This window comes from Xiphophorus maculatus, chromosome 12 (assembly GCF_002775205.1).
Source record: "Xiphophorus maculatus strain JP 163 A chromosome 12, X_maculatus-5.0-male, whole genome shotgun sequence".
NCBI classification, from domain to species: Eukaryota; Metazoa; Chordata; class Actinopteri; order Cyprinodontiformes; family Poeciliidae; genus Xiphophorus; species Xiphophorus maculatus.
Genome location: NC_036454.1, coordinates 7,734,067 through 7,749,576, shown reverse-complemented (window position 1 = coordinate 7,749,576; position 15,510 = coordinate 7,734,067). Strand labels below are relative to the sequence as shown.

At 38.1% G+C, this 15,510-nt stretch overlaps 1 protein-coding gene across 1 annotated transcript; it reads left to right on the top strand.

Annotated features, from left to right (window-relative positions):
- The first annotated feature begins 1,271 nt into the window (after positions 1-1,271).
- Positions 1,272-11,497, top strand: LOC111610333 (glutamate-rich protein 3-like). The gene is made up of 8 exons (XM_023344040.1): positions 1,272-1,398; positions 2,769-2,952; positions 3,158-3,255; positions 3,416-3,796; positions 4,985-5,158; positions 5,501-5,694; positions 9,634-9,857; positions 10,882-11,497. The coding sequence occupies exons 1-8, from the start codon at positions 1,272-1,274 to the stop codon at positions 11,495-11,497; spliced, it is 1,998 nt and encodes a 665-aa protein (XP_023199808.1).
- The last annotated feature ends 4,013 nt before the right edge of the window (positions 11,498-15,510 follow it).

The window sequence follows — 15,510 nt, the reverse complement described above, 5'->3', positions numbered from 1 at the left end:
CTGTGTTTTACTTTACTTTTCCTTTTCATTGCTTACATTCAAATGCTTTTTGTGTTTTTAAGGGCAATATCGATTTAGGTTGTATTTAAAAATAAAAGCAATGCCCTTCTTCGTTTTATTGTAATTTCTGCAGTACTACCCATTACCTTTGAGAGGCGCCAGAGTACAGGACGCCCATATGGTTATAAAGAAATGAACAAACAGGCTGTAAAGGCTGGTTAGCTAAAATAAAATGCATTTTTTCTCAAATATTGAGCCAAAACATAATTGAAGAATCCAGTTAACATGAAACAGATATAGAGACATGAAGAGAGGTTTGACAATGCTGAAAGATTTCTTATTCAGAAACTTTAATGGTTCTGTGCACAGTCAAGGTGATAGTCATCAGACCTTTGCAAACTTTTTAAAAAGCTCTTTTTATTTGTTTGTGTATGCTGGATTTAGCTGAATGATCCCACAGCTGATACCAGAAAGTTGGCAAGAGGTGACCTTTATCTTCCAGCCATCTCAAAAAAAGCTCCAAGCCTGAACTCACTCAGCAGAGCTCTGAGTCAGTCCTGCCCTTATCTGTATGACAAAAGGAGAGGATCCTTCTCATCAGTTACTTCACAGAGAACAAGAGTTCACACAGAAAAACAGGTGAAGTGACTGTTTATCAGATTCATGCTGAAAAAGATTTATATATACTGTTATGTACTAACCAGTCACTTTATTTGGTGTATCTCTTCCATTGATCATACAGTAAATTAGATGATTTATGTATCTTTCAATTCCAGATGGGCTAAACTTTGTTTATCAGAAACTGCTGATCTGTTGTGATTTACACACATAGCTATTTCTTTGGTGACAGAGAAGGTTTTTTTAAAAAAAAGTAACCTGGTCCGATGATTTTTCGGTTTAGTAGTAATAATCTGATTGCTAGGTCAGATTTTGATGCCGATAACATGAAAGCATGGCTCCATCCTGCTGTGTACCAACATTTTAGACTGCTACAGCTCAGACTGAGGTAACTGTATTTCAGTGGACTCCACAATCAAACAGTGATCATGACCTAATGCCTAATGATGCATTGGTGATCTTTTGGAGCTGATACAGCCCACCTGTCAAAGCATAGACTTCTTTAGCTCATTTTTTCTGCTTTTAACACATCAACTTTGAGAATAACATCTTCACTTATAGCACAAATGCCAGTATGTATGACTTGTCTTTCTTTATAGCAGAGTAACCTAAAGGCCCAAAAGGAGGCAAAGAAGTCCAATGTGACAGTGACTATGACCTACTTAGGACCAAGTCAGCGACGGTCACTCTCAAAGTCCACCAAGGATGAACTGAAGGTGCTTCAGCAAGTCAATGGAGGAGAAAACCTCTGTGTCTTTAAGGGCTTTGTTAGTGCAGGAGGTAATATACAAATCTCTTATAATTTTGAATAAATTGAAGCTGTTGTTAATTGTTTAAGATGAAACAGATTCAAAAGCTAATGTAATATGTTACAAGTCCAGATTTTCCCTAAATAACTGCTAAGGTTTGACTAGTATTTGTTTGCTTAGGAAGATCATTACTTCTCTGTATCATTTGTACAATCCTGCTTTATTTTTTATTTCCTTCATTCTAACATGCTGCCTTTCAAATTACTCATCAGTTATTTGCTATGAAACTTTTTACAGCTTATGGAACTTACAGCTATTTAGATACTCTTTTTAAATTTGCTGTTATTTTTGGGTTTTTCCACTAACTTTGGTAACTTTCACTCAATTTTTTCCCATTTTACCAAACTCAAGTGTTTCCATCAAAGTCTACTTTACTAAACAAGACATAAAGATGCCGGTGTAGATTTAGTGTCTTCGATTGTGTCCACATGATTTGGCTTTAAGTTCCCTTAACACCAGACTAAGACCGGACCACAAGATTAAAATCCAGCAGAGTGTGGACGATGATCTCTGCAGGGCCTCAGAAACGGGTTCTGGGAGCATAAAGATCGTAATCCACTCTCCATTAAGTGGGAGGGACTGTGAGAGTTCTTTTAGTGTTTTGAGCTTTCACTAAATGTTTGTGGAGGTGCATCACTGCAATCTGGTTTTAAGAGTATCTGAAGCTGCAGCACCTGTTGAGTAATCTATAATTTTCACAACAACTCAATAAAAAGCGCTGTGTCCAGGTTTCTTGCACATAGAAATCGGCATGTGTTTCCTTACTGGGTAGTAAGGTTCACATTTGTTAAGAAGACATAAAAATTGCAATAAATAGGTTAATGCTGGGGGACTGAAAGAAACTGTGAGTTTTTCAGACTGCAGAGAAAATGCACACTGGACGCATGCTAAGCTGTCAAACAGAAGTCCTGGCATCATATTTAGCAATCAAGAGAGAGGAGGAAAACGTACAAGAAGCAGATTATATACTGCAATACAATACTGAGATGCCCTTTAATACTGAGCAAACAGAAGGAAGTCAGGGAAAGCAGCAGGAATAACATTGATGCTGAGCAACCAGAGACCAGTCCGAAATGATGAGAGTGAAATGGATTTTACAAATTTGCTGCAATCCAGCAACGTTTGAATATTTCTAACAATCCTAGATGCCATTCGATTGACTTAATCTGATGTGACAGAGCTTATACGCTTACTGAAATATTGAAATAAACCCAATAAATATTTTGAATCTAAAGAGTAAAGAATATAGCTGCTCCTGTATTGATGGAAATGAGAGACCTTCAGTTTTAACCAAAGGTTGAAATATTATTTTCAACCTTTTTGCCCACTTTTATTTTTCAGAGCAGTTTGAGTTTGTGTCTCAGAGGCACAGAGGTTTCCCCTTCAGCGCCAGCTTGTATGTCAACGGCATCATGGTGGCTCGGATCAGCTCCTGCTGTGAGTACCGCTACGCTCCCGGCTTTCAGCAGGGCAGGAAAAGCTACTTCAGACTGAGCTGGCTGGCTGGTGGGACCCCCTGCTACAGGTCAGGTTTCATTCTACAGTGAAGGTACAGCCACATGTCGGCAGAAATTTTAAATTAGTACCAGAGAAAACAAAGTAGGCAAATATAACACTAGACATTTGGGAACAAAAGAGAAAGACTGCTTAAAAAAGTAATGGTGGTGATGATGGTGGCACAGGGGAGGAAATATGACTTATGATGAAAGCACATTTTTCATCTTTTTCAGATGCACTAGTCTCCGCAACAAATACAGCTCCTGCCAACAGCTGAACAACGGCACAAAGGAAAACTTAATTCTCCCTCTCGAGCAGAACACTGGCAATGGTACAAAGCCTGAAAATGAGTGTCTGCATTTTCCATTACTTCCCAAAGCTTATTCATCAATATTGTTTGACATTGTGCCCACTCCTGGGTTTCAGAGGACTAGTCTAACTGAAAAATCTACCACAAAGACTTATTTTCTTTCATTTTGTCTCCCATAAAGGCACCATCGAGTCGTGTCCATCATCCCCTCTTTTTATCCCAGCCAAACCTGAGAAGATATCAGTGAGGAGAACTAGAAAACACGTTAAGGAACGCAGCGGAGGATCCACTGACAGTGAAGAGGCTGTTGTTTCTGGGATAAAAGAAAAATTCAGGAGGAAAAAACGCAAGGGTCAAACCGATCAGAAAGAGAGCAAAGGAAAGACAGGTGGGAAAAGCAGAGGGGAAGATGAGCAAGACGGCAAGGGCTCAGAGAGATCAACAGTGCCTGAACAATCTGAGGAGCAGAGAGGACAGAAACCCAACCACTCAAAAACAAGGGGGAAAGCCACTAAGCCGCAGACAGAACAGATGCCATCAAACAAGACAAGTAAAACCGTTGGTGAGCGCTGGATCATTCCTGTTGGTTTCATTATTGTGAAACAGAATGAAAAAAGGTGTCAGAGCCAAACATTTTGGCAGTGAAACTAGTGTTTGTATTTTTGACCTCAACATTTAGTTTACATCAGTTATAGAAGCATAAAAATCAATTTGCTTAAACCAAATGTGAACGTAACAGTGCTGACTTTATGATTTTTTAAGAATTCAATGTTACTAGCCGGTCGTCTTGGCAAAAATCCATTTTATTTATTAATTATAAATTTATAATTAGCTTACTTGTTAGTCCACATTAAAAATTAAATGTTTAGGGCTTAAAATTCAAATGTTATGGATTTTGGACATGACTGACTTACACTTTACGACTTTGTACTTGACCTGTGACCCAACTTGGTCGAAGGATTTCTTTTTAAATTGTTCAATTCAGTCTGATATATTTGATATAAACTTGTGAAGTTGATCAAATTTGTTTTTTTGAAGAATTGACCACATGTTCTCATTGGGTTTAGTGTTAAAAATGTTCTGACCATACGTCCAAAAATTCATGTGGTTCAAGTGGTTCATCTGTAAACCACTTCAACCTGATCAGAGCTCCATCACACTGGAAAATCCTCAGACGAATATTACATTTTTATTTAATATGATGCAATGACACCACTCTTTGTTCATGTGCCCAATATTAAGCTTGTTCTTTTGGATGAGAAGCAATCCAATATGAACGAATCACTTGTGGCTTGACACAGGACAGACAATGCTCATCATCTCTTGCTGGAAAAATGGTTTTCCAGATGCTGCTGAACTATAAACTTGTTCCAAAAGTAAAGTTTTAATTCCTGCAGTCAGAGAGCAAAGTGGTCTTAGGAAAATATGGAAAATCTCTAATGTATCTTGATTATTAAGGGATTTACTAGAGAGTTAAAATAGGAGAAATATGATCTTTTTTTTAAATTATTGTCAAAATTCTTCCAGGAGGGTTTTGGATCAGCCAAAAGCTTTTAATGCAAATGCATTTGGTGGACTTCCTGACAGTAAAGAATCACAGCCGTCCAGCCTTAAAGTAACAAATGCAAAGACTAGTTTTACAGTGTCACCCCTGGACAGGAGGTGTAACTCAACCCAACAAGATTTGTGCATGTGTTATTTCTCTTTAATGGTTTTGCAATAAAAGAAGAAGAGCATTTCTTTTTAAAAGATTCATTGCAGGATGAGGAGGGACTGACTAAGCAGAACAGAAAGGAGCAGAGAGACCTTAAATCAGATGGGAAAACCAGCGATGGGGGTAGACTGAAGGACTTCTACAAAGAATGTGTGGAAATGAGTGTTGAGTTGAACCAGAGCCCAAACAAACACTGGTTCAAGGCAAACAGTGAGTACAGACTATGCATAACAGCAGAATTAAAATGAGTCCCACTGGAGGGCTGTAACTCATTTACATAATACAATTTGGGGGGAAAAAATGACTGAATTTGCAAGAAGCACGCTGAGCAGCGTCTGCTTGAAGGAAGATTGATGATGTGTGGGAGAGATTGTACAGATGTTGCCTACACAGACACACATATTCCCACATCTATAAATCTAAACTGTTTCACTTTCTCTATTGCTTAATGGATGCACAAACTGAACATTATTAGTTTGACTCTCATATGTAAGTCCTGTGTTCCTTTCACATGGTTTTATCACCCATTAGTTGTTTGATTCTCTCTTTAAGTCCTAGAGAGGTGCCGGCTCCAGAAGAGGATGTCGTCATCATGCCCCAAAGCTCAAAACTCCGATGTGGAGCTGAGTGCAGAAAGTGACACAGTACTGCAGCCTGATGGAGAGCCAGCAGAGGAGGAGGTGGACACTGCAGGCCAGGATGCTGCCAAAGAGGAGCCTGTACAAGAACAAGACCTGCAGGCACAGGTGTGTGTCCAACACAAATCCACTGTGGAGAGAACCTGTGTTTCTGCCAGAAGCACTGCTGCCTTAAAATTACAAGCACAGGCTGTGCCAGATGACTACATTTTGGAATTACTGTATGCAAGCATTTGGATTGGTTTTTTTAGATTGGGAAATGCAATTACAACTCCAAACTAAAACACATTTAGTTTTTTAGTATTGTTTATTATAATTGCTGCAACACATCAAGTCAGAGTTGATATAAAAAATCAATCAAAATGCTAAAGTTTACATAGACGGATTGAAACGCCAGGAAAAGAAAAGAGTGAGGAATAAAGAAATAAACCTCCCAAAAACAACATCAAGTGTAATATATTCATAAAATATATGTGACACTTTTATCTCTGGCCTTCTTTAAAAATTATATTAAAATAATCTGGTGTTTACGTTCAAACCCAGGCTTTTAACCATTTTTTCTTTAATTTGAGTTTTTATTACTGTAAATATGGTGATAGTGGTGCTTGACAATTTGAGAACTCTAAATAATTATCAATATTTTTGCCTGAATATGAACAAAACCTTGGTAGTATTTTCACTGAAGTCCTTAAGTGCAATAAACGAAATTAAAATGTTCCACCATAGGTTTTTCTCATTTTACAACATTAGAACCATCAATAAAACACGATCATGGAAATAGAATATTCTGATGAGCATTGACTTGAATTGCTTTCCATAGACGATAAGAAAACAAATTTTGATTCATTTGGGAATCCAGGAGAAGCTAAATCCTATAGGAACAATAAATCACAAAAAATGTTGCTAAATAATAGATGTTGTTTTTGATGGATATAAAGCCAGCATCCAAGAATCCTACAAGAAATATTTTACAGGTGAAGGGAAATCTGGTTTTCATCCATTAGGGAAATATTTATGTGCAAATGACATCAGAAACAAAAAGCAACGGTTTACACTATTGCTTTATCTGAGGCTATGTTGTCATGTTGAAATGAAGTACATTCTTTCCAAAACAGTAATGATTCTTGCTTGTCTGTTTAATAACACTTCTTCTAAATCTGCTTTGACATATAACAAAATGTTTTTTTTCCGCACGTGTAATAAAAATTTTTTAAATTTGATTTTCCTTGTAGACTCATTAAATCTGCTTTAATACTACTGCTTTGACTTTTATCTGTAGTGATTTTTGTTGACGCTTTCTGATGAGGATAAACAGCGGTCTTGAATTTTCTGAGTTGATTCGATTTGTCTTTATGAAGATGGTTTTCTCTTGCTGATGAGCATCAACATCTCTTCTTAAAACCTCTCGTAATCTTGTTTAGTTGAGTCTTGATGATGTGATCGATTGCTGTTCTGTAGATAAATTAGGCCAGCCACTCACCTCTAAAGGTCATCCCATTGATCAGGCTTCCTCATTTATTCTAATTGCACCTTTGACTTAATCATCAAGATGAATGCGCACACCTTCTCATCACATATGGGTTCCTGTAATGTGCAACAGCACCAAGGTTCAATAATTAAAAATGATTACATTATCATGGAATATGCTTTAGTTAGTATCCTCATGTTTCTTACATCAAGGTTTCTGTTTGCATCCATCAATGTTAAACTGGCACATTATCAACAAGAAGTGGTTGAAGAGTGGAGCTCAGATGGGAAAAAAGGAAAATAAAACAGGAATAAGCTAAAAACTTTGCTTTTTCAGACGTTTGCAAGAGTATTTTTGAAAAGTGGTAGGTAATAATAAAGAAAGCAAATATAACATAAGTGAAATCGGAAAAATTATTATAAACATTGTTATGTGTTTTTGTGAGATGGAAATCTCAGAGAAATAAACAAATGTCTTCAGAGCGTAACTGCAGGCCTCTGCAATGTGGAGCTTTGTAAACATGTTTCTTATAGGTCGTAATAAATGACTTTGGTTTAGTGCCGTTCTGTTTGTTTATTGCTGAACATAAAGTTTGCACCATCGTAACTTTGTTGATGCATGAGTTGCTTGGTGAAAGGATTTTAATAAGAAAATAGTTTGTAAATCAGGGATGGTTTAAACATCATACTTATAGGACAGAATGCTTATGGTCCGGTGGCCGGAACATGGTGGACGCATCTTTCACTGGAGAATTTTACTAGAGATTATAATGTTTTTTCGCTAGCATCTATAAAAAACATTTCTTCATTTGCTTACCTAATTGTTTTGTCAAAAAAATCATAACATCATAAACATATCATGTAGTCACCAGTTGTAAAACCAGTAACAAACATTGCATTGTGCCAAGTGCCCTCATTAAAAATATCAATACACATCAAATATGTTGGTCAATGTTCCAGTTATCATGGGTCAAAAGCAACTTTAAACAGATACGTTTTTAGCATTGATTTAAAGAAACTTAGTGTTTCAGCTGTTTAGCAGTTTTCTGGAAGTTTGTTTCCGTTGGTGCTGCTGGGGTTTGTGGGCATACAGGAACCAATCAGTATCGGTTAAATCCCCTTCTCGCTTCAGGAGTAGATTCCAGCTTTAGGTCAAACAAATCCATGGGAAGTAGAGAAACATGCTGACAGCATACTTGCAGACATAAACTATTTGACTGTTATACTTTGATCAGACATCAATTCAGAAGGGACAAATGGACCAACTGACACAAAAGTGCATTAGAAATCTTTTTAAAGAGGTAGATACGGTGCAAATTTGTTTTATAATGCTTTATTCAGTCTTATTATAAACCACAAAGAAAAGTTATCATTCCCAGCACATTATTTTGTATAAAATGAAACATATACAATGATAGATATGAATGAACTGCTTGAACATTTTAGTATCATTTTAATTTTAATCCTTTCCACCTTATTCTAGAAAATAGTAAACTGAAAACTAATATTCTTACAATTTCCACAAAAGTGTCGAATTACTTTTAAAATCACAGAAATTCTCTATAAATCCAGGCTACTCTAATTGATAAATTTGCTGCAACATATAACAGTTGCAGCAAATGGTCCTTGAACTTTATCTGAGGTGAGCAGATCAGGATGTCACATAGATCAGGATGAAAAATCTTAAGCGGTGCCTGAAGAATTCCTCTTGCTCTCGCAAAGTGGCCAGGCAGACGTGGCCGACAGCCAGACCATATGTCTCCCCTGGACCCTCTTCTCATCTCTGTATTTAAGCCTCCAACACCTGCCTTCCTCATATCTCTATTCCACAAGCATCAAGATGCTTTGAAGCTGTGCTGCTTCCTTTTGCATAAACAGTTAATATCTTATTTTTTGTTTGTTTGCACACATTACACAAATTTATATCCATACGAAGGAGAAGATAATCCACATAATTTCCTGCAGGAAACAAAATACATAAATAAGTAAATAGGCAAAAAGTGTATATTATGTGGAACCTTTAGTGCCCTGAATACACAACTCTTGCTTTATCTATGAAATATGTCAAAGGTTCTGTGGGAAACTTCTTGATAGACTTTCGTCTTGTTTGACTTTCTGATATTTTTCAACTTGTGAAGCTAAACATGTTTTCTACACTGCAAAAACAAAATCTTCAGTCTAGTTTCTTGTGCAAATATCTTAGTACACTTGAAATAATAATATACAAACTTATATTTCCTGCTGAAAAGTTACTTGTAATGTATGTAGTTCTGTCTTATTTCATGTGTCTTAGTATATTTCCACTAAAAACTAAATCAAAAATGCCCTGCGACAGAATGACAACCTGTCCAGGGTGTACCCAGCCTCTCGCCCGAAACGTTCGCTGGAGCACCAGCACTCCTCCTGACCCCACTGGGGACAAGGGTGTTAGAAAATGGATGGATGGACTAAACCAAAAATACTTGAAAAGATTTTATGCTTTTGCAGTGTGCCGTTATCTTACCAAAAAGCTAAATTCCTTTAGAACACAACATCTTGCCTTAATAATGTAATACCTTTTTTCTTGTGTTGTGAACACAGCTTGATGCCATGATGACGGTGTTGAGCACATCTGATGAGGTTGAGCAGCTGGTTCTGAGGAACACCGAACTGACAGATGACCTTTTGTTCAGTCTCGCGGGGGTTCTGAAGAACAGTGCGTCTGAAGTCACGTTGCTCAATCTCAACCTGAACCTCATCGGCCCCTACGGCGCTCACATCCTGCTGGACGTCCTGAGAGTAAAGCCGCAGGTCCAACGCTTACAGTAAGACCATGGTTCCACCCAATCCTATTATATCAGATAAAAATCTGGCGAAGAAGTAGATTATCTAAAAATCACAACGTGTCATGGAGTCATGAGATTATTTAAAATAGCTTACCCTGACAAAAGAAGACAATTATATAAATTAAAGAGACAGGGCAAAGATTTCTACTGGCAAACTTTGTATTTTTTGTATGAGCAAAGAGATTCTCCAGCTCTATAAACTCACCTCTATAACTTTCTGAGTTATGTCCTTTTTCCACAATAAACAGTCTTGCTACAGCTGTATGTGAATTTATACTGTCTCAACAAAAAGTGCTGTCATTATTGTCATTTACATTAAACCACTCTTTAGTTATACATACTTTGCTTCCCAGAGCCCAGATATCTTTTTTTTATTATTATGAGCTCCATATTTTTACACTTTTTCTTTGGTCTTTGGCTGCTTTAGACTTTGGATGTCTGTTCCTAATACCCACAACTATCTACAGTAGACAGACAAAATCTGAATGTTGCATCTTTAAGAAAGAAATGGAAAAATCTTGATGCAGGACCAGAGTGAGCTATCCTCAAGTTGTCAGCTGACACTGCTTTGGTCTTTCAGCGTCTTTGTGACACTGATGGCAACAACGTGACTAAACGTCCTATTTAAACTTGGATATGAGCTAATTTGTTGACACAACTAGTCCCTGGAGTTCTTCACTCTTTCCATATCTACATGCCAGAGAGGACAGACTAAACAGTCACAAAACATTTTGTATGAAAACTATTGGGTCTAAAACGGAGTTAAAAGCAAAACATCCATGCTCAAAGTAAATGTTACAACATATAATCTAAAATAATTATCAAAACTACTTTTGATTAAAAAAAGTTAAAGTAAAACAAAAAAGAAATGATTAACTACTGAAATATTTGAAGTTTACTGCAATTGTATTAATATTTATAACAAAATTTGGAAATAGGTAAATATATGGATTATACATTTTTCTGCATCTACTCCTACATTGCTTCTTCTTTATTTTTGCAGCTTGTTTGGGAACAAACTGCGTGACCACGGAGTGCTGACCCTCTTGAGTGGTGTAGCGGAGCTGCAGGATCAAACTGCAGCAGCTGCCGCAGCCATCTACCAGATGCTGCCTTTCCCATTAGAGCAAAATGCTCTGCTGCAGCTCCCCACCGGCTGGAGCTCTTTTAGGGCTTTTACGCTTCTGGAACTGGATATCGGTGGAAATGGCCTCGGCAGCGATGGGGTCAAGGTTTTAGCATCATACATGAGATCCCACTCACAGCTGCAGTACCTGGGGCTGGCACAAACAGATAGCGCTGATCTGTCTGCGTGGAAGGAACTTTTCGACAGCCTGAAAGGCAACAACTCTCTGACTCAGATCATCTTAGATGAGAACAATCTGGGGGACCCCGGAGTCAGGCTGCTGGCAGACATGTTGAAAGAGAACACGAGTCTGCAGCAGGTGGACCTCGACAGGAACGGCATCAGCGATGTGGGAGGAAATGACATCATGGGGGCGCTGCTCTGCAGGACTCAGGTATCCCTGACATATCTTAGCCTTGATGAGAACACCATAAGTGAAGGATTGATGAGCAGAATACAGGAGCAAATAAAACCTGCAAGAATGACTGAGTAAGGTTGAAAAACCCCAACAAGTTGTGCAAATTAAACAGCCTTGATCCCTGGTGTTCACTGTTTGATGACAGATGAACAAACTGACTCATTTGATTTGTTTTATCATCAAACACATACACTCACACAAATGTCTCTTCCTTCCTACAAGTGGGTGGCCCTGTGAAGAAATGCTGCCTCTCGGTTTGGTGCAGGCAGGTAGTGTAGGAGGTCTGTTTGCTTTTGAGCCGCACTGCGGTGTGGAGGCATTTTCAAAGACGTTTCAATGAACTAAACCTTTCTTTTGTGCAGCAAGGTTACATCTGCACCTTCACCTTCCCAGCAGCATGCCCCCCTGCGACTCAACACCCACCTCTTCTAAAACCAACTTCATCGCGGTGCTCACCGATCCCTCTGTCGTTTTATTGAATAATTTGCTTCCTCTTCACCAAAAAGAAACCGCTATGAATCATTCCACCCACAGTATTTACGAGTGGATGACTTACCCGCAGCATTTCCACCTCAGAATTTTACAGCAGTCGTCAACACATGCCGATCTTCACTCCTCCAAATCAGAAGATTGGTACAGACGGCAAAGCCGTGACACATCACCAGCCCTCATTTAGTCCTCCTTGTCTTTTCACGTGCTAGACAGAGCTTCTATTCAGAGTGCGATGGAGAAAAAAAAAGACAAAACTGGGGAGAATTTATGTGAATCTTAAGGCCATCATCTCATTGTTCTAACATCACAGACATTCTGAGAATAACTGTACCTGTGATCAAAGCTTGTCAGGGTGGTAATTATCTCGTCCTCTCAGGGCTGCCATCGGTGAATCTGCCGAAACCAACCCGTCCATATTTCATCTGCAGTCTTAGCAAATTCCTTTTTGTGGAGCTCTGAAAAAGATGCCTCCAGAAGGATGACAGATAAATGAGACTGATGTTTCTGAAGATCACATCCATGCTTTGCTGTTTTAGACTGAGTTTCTGTTTGGGATGTTACAAGGTGCCATGAAAATGTTTTTGCCTCCTTAACGGTTTGTTCTTTCAGCTTTTTTTTAAACCACTTAAATGTTTCAGATCAAACAAATTTTACAGTCAGACCAAAATGACCTGAGCAAAACTAAAATGCACAAATCAACAATTCCTCAGCAAGGAGGCTTCAAGTAGCTGGGTTTCGACCAATACACTGTTCTTCACAATCATCATTTGAAAACTGCCCGTTGTATTTAACCAAATACTTATTCAAGACACTGTACATTTCTTAGCCTAGGAAATTTGTTAAGACACAGATTGTTTCCAATGTTTTACTATTTTAAGGTCTCTGTACTCACATTTGAATTAAAGAAAGAGGTACACCATTCAGCCTGGATGAGAATAGGCTGGTAAACAGGACCTGCCCTGTAATTCAAAGACTCCTTCTGTTAAGGTGTTGTGTGTCTCTGTTACCGCTGAACCTCACATCACTGATCCCATTGTCTGTCTGGTAATGTACTTGAAAGAAATCCTGCAGCATCACAAGCTTCTTTCAGCTACTTTTCAAAGAACAAGACCTTCAACCACAAAAGCCTCAATCTGGAAGGAATTTTCTGTGCTCTGTTCAGCCACCTGAGGTTGTTCAGTCTGTCCATTTATTGTGGAAAAATAAAGTGTTTATTGGTTTTCTGAAATTGTGTTACTAGTGAATAAATGCCTTCAATCTTTGAAAAGAGAATTGATTATTTATTCTGTTACATGGTAAATTCCATGTTTGTGCACACAATCTGAGCCACTAACGCTGCTTCTGATTCTTCTGAGCAGGCTGCAGCTGATACGCAGGTTTACAGGAGTTCATTTTCAAACTGATACTTTGCTTGAAACAAGCTGCAAAACAAAACAAAAAGTCTTGGAAATTGAGTTTCTTGACTCTGACTGAAGGCAAAAATAAAACAAATAAAGTGAACAATGGTTCACTGTTTAGGTTTTCTGGACAGGGTGATGTAATTTATTCTCACTCAACTAAAAGGTCAGTGTCTGTTTGCTGAACCGGTTCTTTTTTTATGTCCTTACAAACTCTGTTTCTGGATGAATAATGGTGCGCTTCAAAATCTTTAGTTAGTTTGCAGAAATCCTTTTGGCGTTGCTGTAAGATCATTCTTGGCAATAGTTTAATCTGCAGATAGAGGTAACTTTAAAATGGGGTAAACAGACATTGGATTCCACAACCATGTTTATGACATCTTATGTTATACCGTAAGAAATAATATTTGATAGTTTTTTAAATAGTGGCTGCAACTCTAAATTTCCCCTGGGTTTCCCTCTAGTCATTTTGAACTAAGTTGCTTGACTACTCTGTCTGGAAACCATTGCTTTTCGTCTGGACAAGTTCCTACTTTAACACTTTTTCAAACAGGAAAGTATTCTTGACAGCAGCTTTTAAATTACACTCCTTCTCAATTGAAGGCTAAAGTCCTTCATAACACAAACCTGTTCCGTGATAATTTAGTTCAGAAGGGTGGGTAAGTCAGTGTATGTTTGTGAATGATAAACACAGCATCCAGCTTTTCATGTGGTGTACTTTCATTTACAGAAAACAAAGAATAGGGGGGTAGCTTCAAGGTCGTCAAACCCTTTGTGTCATAAAAGTTGGCTCTGCATTTGTTTTATCCACTCAATCCAAAGAGTTTTTAATTCAGCATCTTTTTTTTCCAACTACCCTTGAGACACGCTACAAGCCCCAAACTCCTGCCAGGCTTGGTTGCATGCTAATTAGGCAGACTCAGTTCAGATTAAGACAATAATGAACAAAGTAAAGCAGAGAACATCTGAGCTGTTGTGGTAAACAGGGAGAGGAGAGCAGGAAGTTCATGTCGTCTTATATTTGAAGCCTGCAGTGCAGCTGCAGGTGAAACAGCATGACGGAGGACGAATGTGGGAGTCTCCTTTTCCACTCAAAATTAGGATCATGTGTTCAGGCTTTAGTAAAATTTGTTTTCGTTAAAGTTGGGGCAATATGCTACTACACAAAAACATCAGAGACGAGGTTATACAACTTTTCCAATTCCTTAACTTCTAAGATTAAACTTTTCTCTGTTGTGTAAACTGGCACGTTCTCTGCATTGCAGAACAAAACATTCTGATGTTGATGAAGTGAAAGTTTTACTGTCTACTCCTCAAACAAAGGATCCCGCTGCCGTTTGACATTCGGCAGAGAGAGCTGGTTTTTCAAGATGGATTATTCATCAGCAGTTTGATCCTCTGCTCAAATGTCACCACAACAATACGTCCAACTTTGTGGCAGCGCTCGTCTTCCTGCAGCTCTGCAGGCTATGTGGCCTTCAGACAGATTAAGACGTTTTTGTCCACACACATTGTTTTCCATTCTGTTGATGAAGTAAAGCCCTTGTACAGTGACATACAGTTTTCTGAATAAAATTTAAAGATCACAACACAAAAGATGTCTAAATTAACAGGGTTATGTAGGATACAGAAAAAAATAAATGACCATAGATATATCAAAATATTTAACTCGGCCCACAAATAAAGTGGACTGATTTACGTAAATATGTTTAGTGGCATTAAATGTTGGCTCCTATAGAATGTGCCTTACATTCAAGACGCAAAATAAGTACACAAACCATAAATACACTTTTAAATGATCAGGGGCTTGACATAGCCTGCAACTCATTCTCTCCTGTGGACATATCACATTAAATCTGAATTCAGGTCCTACTGATTGAAAACAAGCCCATGGGTCTTCAAACTCCAGTAATTATTAGTCGTTCTTGCATTAATTTGGTGTGAAATGTTTTAGATGAGATGTCCATAGTACCGTGACAGTGAAATACAAATACCCACATGTTGCAGCCCTAATAGAAGGTAATAAAAGAGTTATAAACATGGTGAAAAAATATGTGCTGCAGCTGGGTCCCCTAAACGAATTGAATTTATCACTTCTTAAGAGTTCAGAACCCCTATTTAATCTCTGATTGATTCAATAAAACTTTAAGAACCATTGTTTTTGTGTACTTTGCGGTAAGAGAGAGCAGCAACCGTTGC